Source organism: Martes martes (genome assembly GCF_963455335.1).
Source record: "Martes martes genome assembly, chromosome: 14".
NCBI lineage: Eukaryota > Metazoa > Chordata > Mammalia > Carnivora > Mustelidae > Martes > Martes martes.
The window spans coordinates 69,893,482-69,916,388 of record NC_137902.1 but is presented as its reverse complement, the minus strand read 5'-3'; the positions used below and the strand labels follow the sequence as shown (position 1 = coordinate 69,916,388).

General features: G+C 36.1%; 1 protein-coding gene across 5 annotated transcripts in view; it reads right to left on the bottom strand.

The window, feature by feature from the left end:
- The window catches only part of PCDH15 (protocadherin related 15), a gene marked incomplete at both ends in the record, with an annotated part of 820,110 nt that overhangs the window by 510,958 nt on the left and 286,245 nt on the right, over positions 1-22,907 (bottom strand). For all 5 annotated transcript variants that reach the window (XM_080823084.1, XM_080823082.1, XM_080823083.1 and 2 more), the window contains one exon: positions 2,223-2,342. In XM_080823084.1, coding sequence (XP_080679210.1) covers positions 2,223-2,342 — 120 coding nt within the window. The remainder of the gene's footprint in view (positions 1-2,222; positions 2,343-22,907) is intronic.

Below are 22,907 nucleotides of genomic sequence, written 5' to 3'. Positions count from 1 at the left end.
ACCCTCAACTCTATAGTCAACTAATCTTTGACAAAGCAGGAAAGAATGTCCAATGGAAAAAAGAGTCTCTTTAACAGATGATGTTGGGAAAATTGGACAGCCACATGCAGAAAAATGAAACTGAACCATTTCCTTACATGAAAATAGACTCAAAATGGATGAAGGACTTCATTGTGAGAAAGAAATCCATCAAAACCCTTGAGGAGAACACAGGTAGCAACCTCTTCAACCTCAGCCGCAGCAACTTCTTCCAGAAATATCACCCAAGGCAAGGGACGCAAGGGCAAAAACGAACTATTGGGACTTCATCAAGCTCAAAAGCTTCTGCACAGCAAAGGAAACAGTTAACAAAACCAAAAGACAACTGACAGAATGGGAGAAGATATTCACAAATGACATATGAGATAAAGGGCTAGTATCCAAAGTCTATAAAGAACTTATCAAACTCAACACCCAAAGAACAAATAATCCAATCAAGAAATGGTTAGAGGACATGAACAGTCATTTCTGTAAAGAAGACATCCAGATGGCCAACAGACACATGAAAGAGTGCTCCATATCACTCGGCACTAGGGAAATACAAATCAAAACCTCAATGAGATACCACTTCACACTAGACAGAATGGCTAAAATTAACAAATCAGGAAACGACAGATGCTGGCGTGGAAAAGGGTCTCCCACACTGTTGGTGGGAATGCAAGCTGGGGCAGCCACTCTGGGAAACAGCATGGAGTTTCCTCAAAAAGTTGAAAATAGAGCTACCCTATGACCCAGCAATCACACTATTGGGTATTTACCCTAAAGATACAAATGTAGTGATCCAAAAGGGCATGTGCACCTGAATGTTTACAGCAGCAATGTCCACAATAGCCAAGCTATGGAAAGAACCTAGATGTCCATCAACAGATGAATGGCTAAAGAAGATATGGTGTGTGTATATATATATATATACACACACACACACACACACATACATACATACACACAGACACACACACATACATACACACACACATATACAATGGGCTTGGGAGGTTGAGAAGGAAAAATGAAACAAGATGGGATTGGGAGGAAGACAAATCGTAAGAGACTCTTAATCTCACAAAACAAACTGAGGGTTGCTGGGGGAGGAGGGTACAGAGTGGGTGGTTGGGTTATGGACATTGGGGAAGGTATGTGCTGTGAAGTGTGTAAGCCTGAGGATTCACAGACCTGTACCCCTGCGACAAATAATACATTATATGTTAATTAAAAAACGAAATTTAAATCAAATGAACTTATGGTTAATGCTTTCTCAATAAAGTGTTGCCCGAGGGGGGAAAAAAAAAGAAAAAGAATAAAGAAAATTCACTTAAGAAGTGATTTCAAAAGGATGCTTTGGGGGCACCAATGGTACCCTGAGAAGCTTTCTGGGGGAAGGAGGAAGGGAGGGCTTCTCGCTCAGGCTGCAACAAAACCATTTTGATCTTATCAGTGTGATAGGTAATGTAATATACTGGAAGAAATAATTTCACAGCCTTAAAAAAAATAGAAATCCTATGTTCTAATTAGAAATAAATAATCTAAAAAAAAAAAAAAAGTGGGACTCCTGGGTGGCTCAGTTAGTGAGTGTCTGCCTTCAGCTCAGGTCATGATCCCAGGGTCCTGGCATCGAGTCCCACATCGGGCTCCCTGCTCCACGGGGATTCTACTTCTCCCTCTGCCTCTGCCTGCTGTTCCCTCTGCTTATGCTTTCTCTCCCTCTCTCTCTCAAATAAATAAGTAAATAAAATCTTAAAGAAAAAAAAAAAAGAAGGCCACAGCTAAAGGCTTTGTTCTCTTCTCTACCTCAGGCTTCCCTGGTGGACAGTGGTGGTGTGGTATTACCTGGCATGCGCCATAAAACATATACATCACACTAGTTACACCACCTCTGATGATTTATTTGGAATGCTTAAGAGTCCACAAGCACAATGGAAATGTCATGAAAATGGCATATTGTACCTATAAATCATTTTAAGTGTTTGCCTACAAAACCCACCCAGGAGTTTTAAAAAGTGCTTTTTAAAATTATAACACAATTAGTTAAAAGATGATGATTTTGAGATAATTTTTAACAGCTGAATGACTACTAACATAGTTCAAGGAGCTAAGTAACAGAAAAACATAGTAAGGATCCGCTGGGGTAAGCACTGTTTTTACTCCTCATGGTGATGTCACATCACAAGTAGATACTAACGTACCGGATCATCAGGGTTATATTGGATAACATATTCTATCTGTCCATTTGGTCCATCGTCTATGTCTGTAGCTCCATTGTCTCCTGAAAATCCTGTAAATATCGTGGTGCCAACTGGAGTGAGCTGAAAATAAAATAAAATAAAAGCCGTCAATCCTCGTTCCATCAACAGCACACCAGAAGTGTTCTAGCACAAGCTCAGGCTTCTGTTACACAGAGAGTAGGCAGCTGCTCACGGCCACAGACCTGATGCATTTCTAAAGAACGCTTCTAAACCTTCCATACGAGTTCTTGTGAAAGCTGAAATTTCCAACATCACGGTCCTTGCTTTGGGTGAAAAACAGAGGGCCCTAACTCAGTGTGAAGCACATTTGAACCAATTCATGATCATTAGCATCTCAGCCCCTGTGGAGAGAATGAATCTGCTGTTCCTCCTTTAAAAAACAAAAACAAAAACAAAAAAAGAAAACCTTGATGCATTAAGTAATGGACAAACTAGAATTTAAATTGTATGTGGAAGTTAGCATCTTTATTTTAAAGTCAAAAACCACTTAGGAGAGATGAATGACATGATGGAAGTTTGAGGATGGGACATCAGAGACAGTGGTGCTCTGTGCATCAGGAGAGAGAACTTGAGTTGCCACAGTTGCTGAAGGCCACTGAGTAGCGGGTGTTGGCAAGAGGACCAGATCTTTTCCTTTGGGATTCAAACAACGACAAAACTTACTACAGCCCACAAGACCATGATTTGGCATTTGGCCTGTGTATCTAGCTTCATTCAGTGTTGCTCTCCACCAGAGAGTCACTGTTATTTTCTTTGACCTGTAGGTCATTCCCTGCACAGTGTCTTCCTACATCCAGAGCCTCTAGAAGTCAAGCTTTAGCTGGAGCCCTCCTCATGAGTTACATTTCCACTTACTCAGCATCCCTTCTCCTAAACCATTCCCGGCAAAGTGTGCTCCATCCCACATCAGAATAAGTACCCTTCTTGTTGTGTTTGCATCTTATACTTTTCTTCCTTAACCACTGCATTGAAATCATGAATAAATAAATTTTATCAATAAACATAACCTCTCTGCCTCTATGCATCAGAGGCTTTTCATTTTTTTTTTAATTTTAGAGATATGTTTTGTTAGTTTTTAAATGGCATTCTTTCATGGAGAAATAGTTTGAGGATGGAAAAGGAAAAGGAGTTGTCTCATGTATTCCTGTTTCCAGTGGGTACAAATCCAGATCTCTACATGGATCGACCACATAATGAGTAAATGAATGAAGCGAGCCTGATGTGCTCGGGAGCAGACTGAGAATCACATACATTCTACGAAGCAAATTCTTGCCAAGTTGGAATATAGTCTTCTTATATCCTAATTTTATGAGAAATGTCTTGGTTCTAAATTTCGCCTAGATTTTAGAGAATTAAACTATGGACCGAATAGGCCAAACAAAATATATACATGAGGCCCAGTAACTACAGTACTTTGCAACTTCTGATCTAAGAAAAAAAAACAAAAATTACAAGTGTGATGAAAGAAACAAGCCATCGATACAAATTAGTGAGCATTTACAAAGTCAACCTTCCTGGCAGGCAGGTCTATAGGGCAAATTTTGACTTGCAGCAGGTCAAAGATAACACAAAGAAGAGAGGAGATGGTCTGAACAGCATATATGAGAACACCAGGACACCATGGATGGAGACCGTGGGTGAAGACATGAGATCACTGAAAGACTGCTAAGACTTCTAAACTGACAATTTTCATTTTTAAAATTGTAATCCCAGTCCCCAAAGATATTGTGCTTTCTTGAAAAAAAAAAATCATCTAAATCATTCTAATGCAGCTTGCTTTGATTTTTAAATTATCAAATTTTAAAATTGAATGATGCTTTGTTTCCAGATAACTACTAAAACAAAGTATTTTCTGTGGTAATAATACCTCTGTATTCCTCCTTCCCTTCATCAAGGCTCTTAGAAACATGGGCCATTGTAGTGAAGTCAAAGTCAAACACTAAGCTTATTTAAAAATTAGGAAATAGTGTTTAGAAAGGAAGTAGCAATGGAAAAAAAGGATCTGCTTCAAAATACATATATTGGATTTGACTATCACCTATACATCACGTAACATATGATTTCAAAGTATCTTCTGTCTCCTGTGTGAAAATAAAATTATTGGTAACCTTATAATAAAACAAAACCACAGAATCCCACAAAGTTGTTTTTGTTTGTTTGTTTGTTTTTGTTTTTTTTTAAAGTAGGCTCCACACCCGACATGGAGCCCAACACAGGGATTGAACTCAGAAACCTGAGATCAAGACCTGAGTTGAGACCAAGAGTTGGGTGCTTAACTGACTGAACCACCCAGATGTCCCCCCACCAACAAGGTATTTTTTAAAGATCTTTGTTACCAAAACAAAACAACAACAAAAAAAAACTGTGCTGTGGGACTGATTTTAAAAAATCAAAAGGAATAAAAACAAAGACAAAATGAAACAGAAAAAACGTGAACAGTAGGTGTGAGCAGATTTTGAAAACAATGTGTCAGTGTCTCTCTATCTACTTATTGAGGCAGCATATCCTATAGTACTAGACTTATTGTGGGGAGGGATTCTGAAGTCCTGAAGCCAAGGGCACAACACGGGTACTAAGGAGAAGGAAGAGGAGGTTGGAAGAGCTGGGAGCACATGCCAGTGTCTGGAGGTGCTCAGATAGTGAGTGGGTTGGACACCAGGGAAGAAGGGCTTTCGGGTGACAAGCAGAAAGGGTGCTGAAAACAATCACAAGCCCTCTATTTAATCAATTCTGCCAGCCCCTATAATACGCACCTAAAAGGACAAGATGTTAGAACAAAGACTTTTTTTTTTAATCAACTCACTATTACTAAAACCAATTTTTTTCTTTCTTGACAAGTTTTTTTTTTCTTTTGTTTTGCTTTGCTTTTTTAATTGAAGGAAGGCAAAGTTTCAACACAATCAATAGTGCTTCACCTGTACATTATGAAACATTGGGGCTTAAATCATGATGACATATCAGAGTTATTCAGAAGTAAAACAAGCAAACAAGAGAAAACCTTATGATTCTCTCACTTGATCATGTAACCATTTGTGTAACATTCAGCGGCTATATTATTACCCAGTGACATTATTTTCTGTTGGAAATTTTAAATTATGTAGACAGGTTGACAGTTTTCTACATGCTGCTTTAATAATATAAATTCAATCTGACTAGATGTAAAGTTTGAAGTATTATTTATATATGTAGAGGGAAAAAAAACAACTAATCTCACCTTTGAGTCTCAAAATCCAAAATGCAAATGAAACATCCCTGCTGATTTGAGTAAGTAATAAAATGGCAGTTGTTAGAAGATAAGAACTGTTGTTAGTCAAGGAGAAAATAAAGCATAATATTCTCTAAATCTCACAACTTTCTATGTTTCCCAGTCTTATCTGAGATTAAGTTTCTAAAAACAAATATTGCATAACAGTATTTGGTTGGAATAGATGATTTGAAAGATTTTACTTCTCCCTGTGTGATATTCACAAATCCAAAGACATAGTTGCAAATTCAAAGACCCTAACCACGAAAAACTCTATGTTTTTCTCCAGTTGTCCAAACGTTTTTGAAATTCACAAAAGGCAACCTAAGAGTGTTAAGGTGCCTTAATATATTATCATCAATTAATATTTTTCCTCTCCACCAGACATCTTTCTTTTACTTTTAAAAATCACATTTATAAAAAAATATAATTTTTAATACCTCATCTTTTAAAACAAACCTATATTATATTTTTAGTTGCCTTTAGAAAAAGTGCACTTGCTGACGAAGTCCAACAAAGACTGTTGTTGGATTACACATGAAAGGACTTATTGTGCATTTGTTCATGGATGCAATTTGAACCTTATCCAAAAAAAATTTCAATTTCAATCACTCTCATTTTAGGATTTAACCTTATTTTTTGGGTGCCACACATAATTGCCCCCAATAGAATTTATGTGCCCATATATGTTTTTATTATTCCCTGAAATTACAAGTAGAAATATGATTCTATAGTGAATTGTCTTAGTTAATATCTTTGAAAGGAAAATAAAGGAGAAATAATTTCCTCATGTCGACAAAGAGAATCAATTTTCTCATTTCTGTAATGATACCATAATAAAGGTCATGCATGATCTCTAAATAGGATTTTAAGCCCTTTTTTTAAAAGGAGAATTTAGGTCCTTGAAAATTAAGTGGAAAGGGTTATTATAACAGCAGATTTCAGCATTGTATTTAGTCTGGGTGCTGTCTCTATTCACTACAATTTCACTAACAATCACTACAGTTTCACTAACAACTGGATTAAAGATTTTCCCTCCAACTTTGAAAATGTGGTATTTAGTTGCTGACAGCAAAGGACTCAGGAAATATGCCTCATTATGAGTTCAGCATTTGCATGGACGAGCGAGTGCTGCTGTCTTCCACAGCTGAATGTTCAGACCAAACATCTTAGCACACATTGTTCCTACTTGTGTCCACTAACAGAATGTGGAAACATCCCCATGCAGACATGCACAGGTAAATGCAGCACTAACCTGGGTCAGTGACTGGGCTGCACACATTTATCTGTGATCTACCACTTACCTGTTTGACCCATCAGAAAAAGGCTAGGGTTAGGGATGTTTAAAACTAATATAAGAGCCCCGATGTTCACAGCAGCAATGCCCACAATAGCCAAACTGTGAAAAGAGCTGAGATGCCCTTTGACAGACAAATGGATAAAGAAGATGTGGTCCATATATGCAATGGAGTATTACGCCTCCATCAGAAAGGATGAATACTCAAATTTTGTATCAACATGGAGGGGACTGGAGGAGATTATGCTAAGTGAAATAAGTCAGGCAGAGAGAGTCAATGATCATATGGTTTCACTTACTTGTGGAACATAAGGAGTAACATGGAGGACATTAGGAGAAGGAAGGGAAAAATGAAGCAGGGGGAATCAGAGGGAGAGGTGAACCATGAGAAACTGTGGACTTGGAGAAACAACCTGAGGGTTCTAGAGGTGAAAGGAGTCAGGGGAATGGGTGAACCTGGTGATGAGTATTAAGGAGGGCATGGATTGCATGGAGAACTGGATTTTACACACAAACAATGTATCATGGAACACTACATCAAAAACTAATGATGTATTGTATGGAGACTAACATAACATGATAAAAAAAATTAATATAAGAGAAATAGGTAAGAAAAAAAAAAGATAAAGCATTTTATCTTTACATGGAAGGTCTGGAGAAACCAAAAAGTCCCAAAGAAATGGCCTATTCTAGATGCAAACAAGCAAAGGGAGATGAGACATGAGAAATGGTGTTAAAAAGCAGATTTCATTCATTTTCACTACAGGTATACTGAACAGAAGCACACACCTATGTATGCAAATACACACATGCACACATGCACACACATACACACACACACACACTCTCTGAATAAATATAAATATACACGTATCACCATGACTTACTCTCTGTAGAGGAGGTGCTTCATGAATTTCTCAATATGATATTATAAAGCCATGCTGCCCTATACATTATTATTCACAGTTTTCAGGGCACATCTGCCATGCACATGACCATGTTCTGTGTTCTTTAACATCTCAACAAGTCTCAGTAATATAATTTTGGTTTTCTGAAGGACATTCTAATGCATGGGATGATTATCAGTGTGGGCAGCTGCCTGAGGGGGTCACTTACTTATTTAGTTCATGTCTGCTTTCACAAATGATTTTATACAGCTATTGGGAAATGCAGAAAATGTAGATACATGCAAATGGTAAAATTAAAGAAAATCAAAGCAAGAAATTTCAGTATTTCAAGGAGATGCAGAAGATAAATTATAATGTGAATGCAAAAAATGAACAGTTCTCAGTTAACTGTGATCCATGGTGAGTGATGCTGACCAAAAAATTATGAACAGCACTCCCAAAAGATAAGACTTGTCCTCACTTGCAAGTTTACTTGTAGTATTTCCCCACAGAAGCATTTTATTTATGGCTTCATATAAATACAATTGCTTCTCATTATCCATGGCGATTATGTTCTATAAAGTCACCATGAGCACTGACTTAAATATTGAACCACTGCTTCCACAGAGAATACGGAGTTATCCCACTGCTGGGGGGGACACAAGCTTAGGTTCCCCCCCAGCCTCATCACAACATTTTCATCAACCAATCAATATATAACCTTGTTTTATGTGTGCTTCTGTTTAAAGACACATTATTTGATATGTGTTTTGGATTCACTACCATTTAGCTCACAGTCAACAGCACTATAACTCATGCCTGAATACATTTACCTAATACATATAGTCTCTCTGTAAGGTACATATTGCCTTCTTGTGTTGGGAAGCTAGATGGCCCTGCAGCGCTACCCCTGGGGGCCATTTTAAACAGCAAAATCACCAGCAAAAAGTACAAAGATGTAAACAATGTGGCACTAATTAAATAGCAGAAAAAGTACATTTGTTTACAGTAAGAGACATGAAACAAGATGGTAGAGCATCATCTTGTTTGGCCTGAGGTAGACGTGTGTACAGGGGATGACTCAAATTTTTCATTCCTCAGCACATGTCTGTGAATGAGCATGGAAGTTTGGCAAGTATTGAATTTGGGCTTATAAATAAATTTGAGCAAGGAGGCACATTTGCAATTATAGAATCAGTGAATCATGAAGATGGACTGTACGTGACAAACAATACTAGTAATTCATTATGAGTGTGGCTCAAAAACTCAACCGACCAGAAACTGAGACAGGATCAAGTCTCATCTCTAGCTCCCCTGAGCTCGATGATCCCTGCTCCTCTGGAATTGTTTCCTGCCTATGAATGTGAAATTTGGATTAAAGCACTTATGAGAAATATTTTAGATCTGTATTTTGATGGTTTATTAAAGAACTAAATAAGAGGAAAGATATGCTTTATCAATAAAAGGGCATTATCAATAATGCAAAGATCTCCATTCTTTTTAAATTTGTCAATAGATGTGGAAATTTATAAGCTGATTTTAAAATTTACATGAAACTTCATGGAGTCAAGAATAGAAAGACAGTCTCTTCTAAAGAAGAACTAAGTGGGAAGACTTATACTACCCAGTTCCCTGACTTCAATATAAATCTACAGAAATTGAGACACTGCAGTACTGGCTTGAGAATAAACAAAGATACCAGTGGGACAGTGTATTGTGTCCAAAAATAATCCCCACAAACTGGCACCTCATTCATAGAGAAAGACAATACAGCAGTGGTTTTGAATTCAATGATCTTTACAAGAAATGGTGCAATGTCTTTTTTTTTTAATGTTGTATTTTTTTTCCATTTTATTTTATATTTCTTTTCAGTGTTCCAGCATTCATTGTTTATGCACCACACCCAGTGCTCCATGCAATATGTGCCCGCCATAATACTAACCACCAGGCTCACTCAACCCCCCACCCCCTTCCCTCCAAAACCCTCAGTTAGTTCCTCAGAGTCCGCAGTCTCTCACGGTTTGTCTCCCCCTCCAATTTCCCCCAACTCACTTCTCTCCATCTCCCAGTGTCCTCCATGTTATTCCTTATGCTCCATGAGTAAGTGAAACCATATGATATTTGGTGCAATTAGAAATCCACATGGGAAAAAAAAAATGATACCAATTCCTACTTCACAACCTACATAAAACTAAATTCCAGGTGGCCTTGTGCACTGTTGGTGGTCAACTGGTACAGCCGTTGTGCAGACCAGCACAGAGCTTCCCCAAAATATTAGAAATAGAATTACCATATGATCTAGTAATGCCACTTTGGGGTATTTATGCAAAGGAAATGAAAGCACTAACTCAAAAAGATAAATGCACCTCCATGTTCACTGCAGCTCTATTTACAATAGCCAAGATTTGGAAAAACCTAAGTGTTCATTGATGGATAAATAGGTAAAGAAAATATTGTCTGTATTGTCAGTCTTCTCAATTACCCTTGATGACCTGAGGATTCTCTTCCATCATAGTAATCTTTCTAAATTAGAAGCCATTCATTCTTTGGCTACTATACAGCTGTTAACTTCCTCCTCAGATAAAATAATTGTATGATCTTTCTTGGAAATCATCCCTGACTTGGAAATATGCTTTAGATATAGTGATATATTCGAAAACCAAGAGAGTCTTCACAAATGAAGTAGAGTGATGAATTTGTACACAGGTTCACATTGGTGAAGACTTCAGCTTTTTCTCACAATGATTAAATTACATTATCTTCGAGTCTATGGTCACTTATTGAGAGCGTAATATAATCATTGTCTCTGTGACCATTATGATGGTTTTATATTAATTAATTAACAGAATATTTGTTTTATCCAAAAATTTATCCAAATCAAACGTCTATGTGAAGTTTATCTTAAAACCTTCTAGAAGTGCAAATAGCATACATTCCTGAATTCAAATTTAGTGGATGTTATTTTGCAAGGATTTATTAAAATCAAAGAAAAAATTTTTTAAATTACATATGTTCTTCATCTTCCCTTTAACATGACACAGTTTTTGCTCCTGTGTGTAAATTCTGGATTTCCTATTTTAATTATGAAAGCTGAAAGTCACTTCTTCTGAAGAAATTATTAAAGGCAAATTCATGTAGATAAGTGTCTTCAAAATAAGAGGGTTATTATTGTTTGAGTGATAAGCACCTACACTCATCTTTACTAAAAACTAAAGAGCAACTAAGCTTAAATCGAATATATATGTGTGCATCTATATATACAGATACACAGAGAGAATGTATGTATGTGTATATTATATATATATATATAGCATATGTATAAGAGCTAAATTTGAAATTTGTCAAATACTTGAATTTTTTAAAACAGCTGAAAAATTGATTCCCATTTACATATCTAATGTAGAATATATATTCTTATATGTCTCTTTCTAGTCCATTAATCTCCATCTCCTTTTTCCTATCGTAATGGTCTCCCATTTCCCAAAGAGGATGTTTCTAGTTCCCTTGAGGTGGAAAACAGGGATAAGTAAAAAGAACTGGAGTTTCTTTCTTCGGAAGCTTTTGTGTGCTATAGATCACGTGCTCATGCTCTCTCTCAAAGAAATTCTGTGAAAGGCTATGACTCTGGAGGTTCAGTTATTTTTATTCCTTGAAGATATTTATCAAGTGTCCAATACCATGGACATTTCATATTCATATATATATACATATATATATAAATTTATATTTTTAAATATATAAATATATTTAACTTTAAAATTACCTTATTGTGTCTAACAATCATAAAGAAAACACAAAATGTGTTAAAATTTCTTAACTATAGATGAAATCTCACTGTTACACTTCATCATGGATGTCATCTGTGTTCTTAGATCTACCCCAATGACTGGTAAGAACAGATGTCCAAAAATGCCAGTATTCATGCAAGGAGGCATGATGAAATGTGGAAGACCATCACAAAACTAGGAATTAGATCGGGAAAGTGAATGTTCAAACTGAACAGATTCCAAGATCATGTCATTTCTTATGTGAGGAAAAGCTCATGTTGTCAGTGTTGTTCAGCAAATTACCACCAGTCCATGAACTTATATTTTGCATTTACTTTGTGAAGACACTTCTATGTAACTATGTCTGCAGCATAGTTCCAAGGCAAAGTAGACTCACAAGATGGCCCAAGCTTTTACTAAGTACTTCAAACGTATTATCTTTTAATCCTTTAATGAAACTTTGTAACATTATTTTCATTGTTAAACTTATTTTATAGTTGAGGAATCATAAGCAAAGAGCTTCTGCCTAATGTCATAATTCCACTTCTTGGTTGATTGGGACTGCACCCCAGATCGTCTGACTTTGAGATGTAAAAATTCCCAGGCACTGTGAAATATATTATTTCAGAAATTTCATAATTCACTATTAATAAGCTTATGAGAAAAGGGGAAATGAAAGGAGGAATAAATATAATGTGGCACATACCCAAACTCAAGATACACAGATAATGTGAAATGATGCAATTTGGATGATGTATTCCATCAAACATAAATTACGTTTCACCCTAAGGAAAAATAGTTTTGAGATACTTACAGAAAGACAAATAAGTTAAACTAAGCTAGTGTCTGAATTTTAGAAAACTCATATTAAATTATTATTGCCATTGAAAATAGGTAGATTCTCAGCAAGCAAATTATTTCATAAATCCCCAATTTTGCCTTTTTAGTATGCCAACCTCCTCATTCGTGATCAAAACTTCATTGCTAGTTTATTGCTTCATGCCTGAAAAAACACTCAATAAATGCTCAAGGGGTAAAGAGAAGAAAAAGAAAATATATTCAAGCACAGTGATTTGCATTTTCACCCAAGGTTTCTCAACAAATCAATGCTTCACAAATCACTAATAAAAATTTTGGGTAAAGGTTTGAAGAGGCTACCATTACCAGTAATGGGACACATTGATATGGTGTGTCTTTCTTATTATGTGCTATGAAAGACACATATTATCTTTGTGGTATTCTTGAACAAAATTTATAACATGCAGAAATATCAGGTAAATGCAAATTGAGAAATATCTATAAACTGCCCCCTCCTGAAAGTTATTAAGGTTGTTAAAGTCAAGGGGATACTAAGGACCTCAGGCTGAGATTATAAAGACATGCCAACTAAAAGCAAAGTTGGATCCTAGATAAAGTCTTTGACCTATAAAGGACTTTATTGGGGAAATCAGCAAAAATTAAATGAGGTCTATAGATCTATATATGATATGTAATATATATTATGCATATGATTATGTGGCATATATACACATAAGCAATATATATACACATATATGTATCTATCTATCTATTAGAGAGAAGAGTTACCTGATCAGTACTCCTCACAACTGTCAAGGTGATCAAAAACAATAAAAGTAAAAAATTGCCACAATCTAGAGAAGATGAAAGAGATACAATACCTAGAAGTAATCTGGTATGCTAGACTGGGTCCTAGAACAAGAATAAGGACATTAGGTAAAAACTAAGGAAATCCAAATAAAATATGGATTTAAGTTATAATAATATCACTGTTGGTTCAGTAGTTTAAAAATGTACCATACTAGAACTAGAGGGTATTATGCTGGGTGAAATAAGTCAATCAGAGAAGGACAATTATCATATGATCTCTCTGATATGAGGAAGTTGAGAGGCAGGGTGGGGGGGGTGTTGTAGAGGTTAGGGAAGGAAAAAAGGAAACAAGATGTGATCAGGAGGCAGTCGAACCATAAGAAACTCTTACTCTCACAAAACAGAGAATTGCTGGAGGGGGAGGAGGATAGAGGTAGGGTGGCTAGGTGATGGACATTGTGGAGGGTATGTGCTATGGTGAGAGCTGTGAAATGTGTAAGTCTAAGGATTCACAGACCTGTACCCCTGGGGCAAATAATACACTATATGTCAATAAAAAAAATGTACCATACTAATAAAATCTGTTAACAATAGGGGAAATTGGATGTGAGTTGTATGGTATTTCATTTCTTCTCCTAAAATGTTATTTAGGTCTAAAGAGTTAAAACAGGCTATTTCCATAATCACATTCATTATAACAAAATCCAAGACCTGAGCATGTCATTTATTAAAATAAAATATTTTTAAAATAATAAAGCTTGGCTCATTTGCATTACATTTAGTTTTTTAAATGTTTATTTATTTATTTAAGAGAGAGAGAGAGAGGAGGGGAGGGGCAGAAGAAGAGAGAGGGAATCCTAAGCAGGCTCCACACCCAATTTGAGCCTGATTTGAGATGCTTCAAGGAAGACATTTATCATTAATAAATGTACTTATTAAATGACAACTGTCAGGAATTATCAGATAGAATGGGAGAATGAATCTACCGTTATCATTATCATTGGCCCTTATTCCATTCAGTGTTAGGGCAAATGATGCCACTCAAATGGCAAGGAGATCTGCGCAGAAACCTTACCGGGAACAAAATTTGGATAAGAATAAATTTAAATTCAATCTGGTGTGAAATTGCTTCTTAATGAGTATGCTTAATAATACAAAAGTAAAAAGAAATACTAGAATTATTATAAATCTCAACTTTATAGACGTTTAAGCTGTTAACCAGGACATGATTTATGATGTATGAGTAATATCAATAATTATGAAAAAACTTGATTGTTTCTTAAACCCAAGGTAATTTCAACTGCAAACCTTCACCTTCCTAAATTGTAAATGCCATTTTAAATTTAGATTTATGAAACATCCTTTTAAGTTTCCTATTATTAGTAACTTAAAGAACTCGATCAAACACAGATTTATTAAATTGGCAGGATGCTCTTGGGGACCCTTGGCATTGAGCCTCACAAAACTGTGCATGCAGGAAAATCTTGTAGAGGACAAAAAGGACATTTGGTAAAAAAGGGAATCATTAACTTCACTTAATCAATAGGACTTTAGGGGCACCTGGGTTGCTCAGGGGGTTAAAACCTCTGCCTTCGGCTCAGGTCATGATCTCAGGGTCCTGGGATTGAGCCCCGCATCAGGCTCTCTGCTCAATGGGAAGCCTGCTTCCTCCTCTCTCTCTGCCTGCTTCTCTGCCTACCTGTGATCTCTGTCTGTCAAATAAATAAATAAAATCTTTAAAAAAAGAATCAATAGGACTTTAGTTTTTCTGGGACATGAGAAGTAAGGTAAATATTCTCAAGTGGTATAATAGCCATAGCTGAATAAATATGTAATTTCCCCCTATAGTTATGTAAAAAGAGCAATAATTAACATAAATATGTGTTTTCCCCCAAGGGCCATGTAAAAAGAACTATAATTCTCATATTTACCAAGTCAAAAAAAAAAAAAAAAGTGGACTTCTTTCCTTCTCATCGCTGTTGGGTAATTTAAGTAATTCATCACAATAATCCAGAAAGCTCTTTTTTGTTTCTTTAAAAATGTTACCATGAATGAGCTTCTTTTCAAATTTAACTCAAAGCAAGTTCTTACTCTCTAGGTCATCCTTATCTCAGACAGAGTGAACATATATGTTAAGTAATACTTTCCTATTTCATGGTTGTACCATTCATGGCTCACTGATAAGTCCAAGCACAGAACTCCTACAATGTGCCGGGCACTGTTCAATTCAACCAACAAAACAAAACACTGGCTGTAATAAGGATTGCATTCTAATTTGGCAGATAAAAAATAAACAAATAAACAAATAAATACATACACAATATCAGGTTTAAATAAGTCCTATAAAGGTAACCCATTTCAGATTGTCTCTTGAAATAGTTACAAAAGGGAAGCCTGGATGGCTCAGTTGGTTAAGCCTCTGCCTTTGGCTCAGGTTGAGCTCCTGTTGAGCAAGGAGCCCCCTTCTCCGTCTGCAGTCTCTGTTTGCCCCTCCCCCTGCCCCTGTCCATTGTACTCACACACTCTCTCTGTGACAAAGAAATAAATAAAAATCTTGAGAAAAAAAAAAAAAAAGAAAGAAAGAGTTACAAAATATACAGGTACATGTTATATGCTAAAATCCGTGGATCTCCATTTCTGATTTAAAATTTATTACAGGTATCCATCAAACTCTATGAAGTAGGTATTCTAATATTTTCATTCCCATTTTTAAGGAGAGGCAACTGGAGCACAGATAAAATATATTTATTTTTAAAATAAATGATAGGGGGCATGCGTGGCTCAGGGGTTGGGTGCTCAGATCTTGGTTTTGGCTCAGGTCATGATCTCAGGATCATGGGATTGAGCCCCATGTGGAGCTGTATACTTGGAGGGGAGTCTGCTTGAAGATTCTCTCTGCTCTACACTCCTGTGTGTGCACTCTCACTTTCTCTCTCTCTCAAATAAATAAATAAATCTTAAAAAGAAAAATAAATGATAAACCAACTCTAGCATGGTTGGACATCTGGGTTGTCTCCAGTTTTTAAATATGATGAAAAAGTCTTCAATAAATCTTCATGTATATATGTTTTGGTGGACATATGTAATAATTTATCTGGGTATATACATCAAGGCAGAATTGCTAGTCATAGCATATTTACCTGTTCACTTTTTCTAGGCACTGTAAGCAGATCTCCAATTACTTGGGCCAACTCACTCATCCACCAACAATGTATGAAATCTGTGGTCACTCTATAACTTTACCAACACATGGGGCTGTACTTCCTTTATATTAAAAGCTGAATTTTGTTTAAAATAAATAGATATCATTGAAATTCCATTTTGGTAGAGCCTATGAACAACGTATTCTTGTTAAAATTCATTTTTTTTGTTGCTTGTTTAAAAAAAAAAAAGTTTAAAAATGTTGACTTTGTCCCCAGCAAACTCATTAAGCTCATTTTAATTGTAATAATTTATATGTATATGTTGGCTTCTACATATACAGTAGTACCATTCACAAATAATGAAAGCTTTATATGTCATTTTCTAAATAAGATGAGAAATTTCTAATTTGTTTCTGTTGTTTTTGTTAATTTTAAACTAAGTTGCACGGTGACTAGAAAACATGCTCTGGGTAATTTCAGTCTTTTGGAAGATGGCGACACTTCCTCTATAGCCTCCTATTTGGTAAAATCTTATAAGTGTTCCATGTGCTTGAAAGGAAGGAGCTCTGTGGCCGTTGTGTGCTTCTTCCCTAAGAATCTACCAGGTCAAGTCTGCTAATTTCACTATTCAAATCTTCTATTTCCTTACTGTTATTTCCCCATGGACGTACATTGTCAGTCAATGAGAGGTTTCACATTGTGTACTGCTGTTCCCTGTTAGGAATGTCATGTCTTGAATTATTTTTGTTTAACTTATCATGTACACTTTAATTATCTCACAGATCAGTCAGAAGTCAGAGTCTCACCAGACTTAAAAAAAAAAAAAAAAAAGTGTCCTCAGGGCTGGATCCCTTTCTAGAGATTCTGGGAATGGATTCACTTCCCAACTCATTCTGGTTATTGGCTGATCTTCATTATCACTGCCACCGTAGAGCATTATTTTTGCCCTCCTGGTGCCTAGGATGGCTTCTTTCTCTGCTCATAGAATGTGTTCGCTGGCTCATGGTTCCATCCAACCTCAAAGCCAGCACAGGGGGTCAAGTCTTTTTCACACGTACTCCTCTTGGATCCCTTCTTCTTCTGCTTCCTACTTCCTGCTTTCTTTTCTCTTGACTCTCATACTCCAGCCAGAGAAAGTTCCATTCTTTTAAGTGCTCAGGTGATTAGGCTGGATCCACCAGGATAATCCAGGATAACCTCTCAATTAACTTCCATAACCTTAATCATATCTGCAAAGTTCTTTTGCCAGGGATTAGCATGCCCATCGTGGGAAGCTATTATTCTACCCACCCCAGGTTTTCAAATCTCCCTCGATGAGAATGGATTTTTCTATTTCTCCTTTAATTCTTTCAATATTTTATTATTTCTGAGGCCATGTTATTAAGTGTAGTTTAATTCATAATTGCTCTAACCTTCTGGCAAATTGAATCTTTATCATCAGGAAAAGTTCCTTTTATTCTCTACCAGTGTCGTTTGCCATAATGAGCCGTTTTGTCTGATAATAGTACAACTACAACAGCTTTTACATAATAACTGACTATGTGGTATATCTACTTCCATCTTTTTATATTTTAGATATCTGAGTCCTTGTATTTGACTGGGTTTCATGCATGTTGCCTACATGTGGCTTTATTTTTTAATCCAGTCCGAAAATTCACATCTTTCAACATTTTCTCCTTTACTTTTGATGTCATTTTTTAACAAGATGGTTTAAATCTACTCTTATTAAGTGTTTATATTTTACTCTGCCTATTCTATGTTTCTTTTTGTCACTTTCCCTTACTTTGACAGGTTAATATGTATATTATTCATTATTTTATTCACGTTCTAGTGAATTTCAAGTGAATTTATCTCACAGATACTGGAATTCATCAAATCCTCCCTAGACTGAAATCTGCTTCCCCAAAGTGCTCATGTTATTTTTCAGGTCACAACAGATTTATTGTGACAATACAGTGGCATCAAATTTTATTTAACATAATTTTTATTTACAGGATGTTGTTCAGTTGCCATTTTGTAGATCAAAAATAAATGAACATTGGCAATTTCCTTGAATTCAACCTTTTAATTATGTTATAATGTATGTTGTACATAATATGATTATGTATCATATACTTATATAACTTCTGAATACTATTTTTCCAAGTTCCCAAGTTAATCAAAAACTTATAAAAATATATGTATGTATATTTATATATATATAATCACTAAGTAAATACTAAGTATGATATATATTCTCTATCACTATATGATATCCTTTTTAAAAAAGAATTATATTGGGGCACCTGGGTAGCTCAGTGGGTTAAAGCCTCTGCCTTCAGCTCAGGTCATGATCCCAGGGTCCTGGGATCAAGCCCCACACCAGGCTCTCTGCTCAGCGGGGACCCTGCTTCCCCCTTCTCTGCCTGCCTCTCTGCCTACTTGTCATCTCTGTCTGTCAAATAAAAAATCTTTAAAACAAAAAAAGATTTATTTATTTTAGAGAGAGAGAACATGAGTGGAGGGAGGGGCAGAGAGAGTCTTAAGTAGATTCCATGCTGAGAGCAGAGACCAAGGTAGGACTTGATCTCATGACCCTGAGATCCTACCTGAGGTGAAACCAAGGGTCAGACACTTTAACCGACTGGGCCACCCAGGCGCCCGTATATGATATCTTCTTAACATCTCAAGGGAGTGATAACAAGGGTAAGGGAACTTTTTCAGTTAAGGCCATGTTGTAAATATTTCCAGCTTTGTGGGCCATACTGGCTCAGTTGAAGCTGACACCAGCTAGACCCCAGGACCCGGCCTTGACCACCCACTTGCTTGTACTCACCAACCTTTGTCCCACATTTTCCCTTTCTTCCCCCAGCTTATCTCTTAACTCAGACAAATGGAAACCAAGAAACCATCCTTCCCTGAAGCAACTGCCCTGACAAGACCTACAGCTGGCCCAGACCACCCAGCCACCTTGAGCTTAACACTTGACTCACGCCTGTGCAAAGGGACGATGGAGTGGCCGCTAGAATGACTGACAACTACGTTTACCTCTTTACAATACTAATAAATCTCTGCCTGCGGAGAAACCCAAGCCTCATTTACACAACAGACCATGCACACACAGGCAGGCTTTCTTAAGATGTGAGCATGATCTCAAAACCACAAAAGACTAAGTAATAAAAAAATGTTTTAAGGAATGAATATAGGATGAAATCATTACAATGGATACAGTAAGAAAATAACAAAGTGAGATAATACATTTTGTTTATTATTATTTTTAGAAACTGCCTATATTTCTGTCATTGATATTTGAACCTAAGTAAATAATCTAACCAAATCAATGAAATAAAACTATAAAATAGCAAAGCATAAATAACCTACACAACACAGAAACTAGTGAAATCTGAAGAAGGGCACATTTTGTAGAAAGCTACATTTTTGAACTAAGTCCTTCCCCATCCGAAGCTGTAAGATTACAATTAGTCTCAATTTGAGTAAAAAGATAGAAAATGTCACTGCAGTAAAGCACCCTACCTAATACAAAGCAATCATGCACACCCTTAGTCTATTATGAATTACAAAACATTTTGCCCTCAGCGCATTTCCAAAGCAAAGTAAAAGAAAATCTAAGCTATCTAACTGAGAAGCTGAAAAGCCATCTCAACTGAAAATCACAGGCTTAAAATAACTCAAAATTCAAATTCCTTCTTTCTCTCCTTCCCTCCCTCCTTCCTTCCCTCCCTCCCTCCTTCCTTCCTTCCTTTCAAGAAACCATAAACCATCCACCTATTGAGAGATGGCAAGGGAACATTCTTCCAGAAATGGCCAACAAATTATCTCTAATAAAACACATCATGTCACAGCAGCTAAGTACATTTAAGATGATATTTAAAGTGATAAAAGGAACAAATTAGTATTGACTAAAAAAAGTACACCAACTGTGAAGAGATCATTAAAGACCAGGACAAATATAACCTCTATATAATTTTGAGATTATTTCTTTGCAGGCTTAACTGTCTGTCTTGACTTGCCCTTGTTTGCTTTCTATGTCAAAAGTAATTTGGGGGGATGAGATGCATGTGTTATTAGAGACATCACAGCCTGAAAATATTTATCCTCAAAAATTGCTTAGGAATGATCATCTACAATTAGACTGTGCAATCTGTTCTTCAAACCAACTAGACTAATTACTTAATGATACAATTGTCCAAAATTAATTGAGAGTCTTCAATTACCCAGAGAGAAAAAAATACTTGCAATGTCTGATGTCCTGCTCACAAACAAGGAATTATAAACTAGCTGTAATTCCTGCTTGGTGTCCAGGCACAGGCAATGATATTTTGGCAAATTCTTGAAACATGAATAGAAGAACATGTTTACAAAGAGTAAAAAAGACTGGCATTTTATGCATCGTTGAATGACTTAAAATAGGCTCATAAAATATAACATTTCATTTAACAGTCCTCATTTTGATAGAAATGCAAAATATTTGAACATTTCCTGCTCTTACTGATTTTTTCATTTGCAAATATTTTGCTCACTCTGTTTTTCTTAAATTCATTATAAAATATTTTAAAGGCATTTGACTGTAACAAATAAAATAACTCAATAAAAAATAAAGCAACAACAATGCTCTAACATGGGAACTAAGCCAAAAAGAAGTGGAGATGGAAGGACAGATGTGTAACTCTGGACATATGGGATTTTCCTTCCATTAATGGTGTCCATCCAGTGCAGGGACCTGGTTCGTAAGCATGAAAACTGAGGCATAGAAGGCTCTAGTTCAAAATACTAACCTACCTTACACAAAGCTAAGATGTGGGACTTTTCTTAACCTCAGGATTCTTAACCTAGGACTTTGGTAGCCTTCTACACTGTAATGACAGAGATGAGTAGTTGGAACAGGAATAGGACAGCTTACAGGGTTAAAATCTGCTAACTTTTCTTCTAGAACACAGTACATAATTTCAGTGACATGTTTGCTCCTAATGCAAAAGTGTGATGGTCAGGCTATTCTTCCGTTCCACAGGTTAACTATGTCCTAAAATTTCAGTTGTGCATATGTGTGTGTGTGTATATACACACACATACATACGCATATGCACACATATATGCATACACACACATATATGTATATATATACATATATATATATATCTCAACCATGGGATACACAACATATGAAATACATCCAATTTAAAACTTAACATGACGCTCAGAATAAAGAATTGCATGTAGAAAATTTAAAAAATGAAAGTAATGATTGTAATTATAGTATTATGATATAATACTATAAGTATAATCCCTGACATTTATTGTTAAAATCAGTTACATGAAAGTGGTGACAATGTAGCATACACATGTCTATTAATAAGTAGTGAAGAAATGATTGAACCACAGACTTGGGTTTTATTCCCAACTTTGTGACCAGTTCAGGGCATAATGTAACCAATTCTTACTCCTCCTCTTGGTGTCTGTTTTCTTAGTTTGAATAAGGACAGTGAGTCATCAGGACTTTAATTGTGGAAACTTCTTTCATAAATCTGTAATAATGACGTGATACCTGTCTTTTGGATTCTAATGACATGTATAATTATTTTGACTTCAACACTATTAAACTGTGAGCAATTTTGAAAAATTTTTGAGAAAGTTTTAGAACCTTCTTGTCTTAACTGCATTAACTCTATGTCTTGTACTGAAAGGAGAAATCTCGTGGAAAATAGCTTGTAATCTTGCATGTGGTAAAATCTATTTAATGTAATTTAATTTAAATTTGTAGGCAGCCAGGCAGGAATGTAGTTTCAGGACACAGGGATACGTGCGCGTGCGCAAACACACACACACACACACACACACACACACACACATGTGTTTATATTTATATTCAAGCAGGATTTATATGATATATATGAGTGAACATATATGCACACACAAAAATACATAGATAGACATATGTACATATATACGCACATAACTGCAGCCTGTGTACAAACATATACACACAAGCCAATTGCACTATGGAAGATCTACTCAAATAAGTGAAGGATGAGAAAAAGAGCTAAATTTCATTTTTCCTTGTAATTATGTTTTGTGGTTTAAAGAAACTTTTGGTTCTTTCCAAGCAAATAAATATAAAAGAGTTTAAACAAAATCAAATGAGGGGGATATGACCATCAATTACACATGTTCTCAGGATCAAATCACAGAAAGTACAGCCATCAAATCCGTGGGGTAGGAATGCCTTGGTGGACTTTACAGAAATGTGTGAGAGAGAATCCTATATGAGCAGGTTTGCAAAGAGACCTGGGCTTCTTCAAATAATGTTTAAGATAAAAGGTTTAACTTTTCTGTAAATTTGTATCACTCTAACTGATGTTTATCCAAAGGTTGTAGAAGTTTAGAGTCTGGATGGACCGAACATCAGTGACCGTGAGCAGTCAGGGATGACTAAGCAAATAGGACATTGGCATAGCAGTGGAGTTAAACTTGAAAAGATGAATAAAAACAGGAGACTTGCAAGGTGGGGAAGATTCGGTTATAAGTACAGTGCATAGTGTGAACCTAGCCCTAGGAATGGAAATGTTTGTGAGACGGGCAGAAATTAACCTGGACAGTGACGCATTAACAGAGAGAACCTCGCCCTAAGAACACACTGAGGAAAGGTCAGATTATAGAAGGCCTTGAAAGTCAGCCAGTGGAG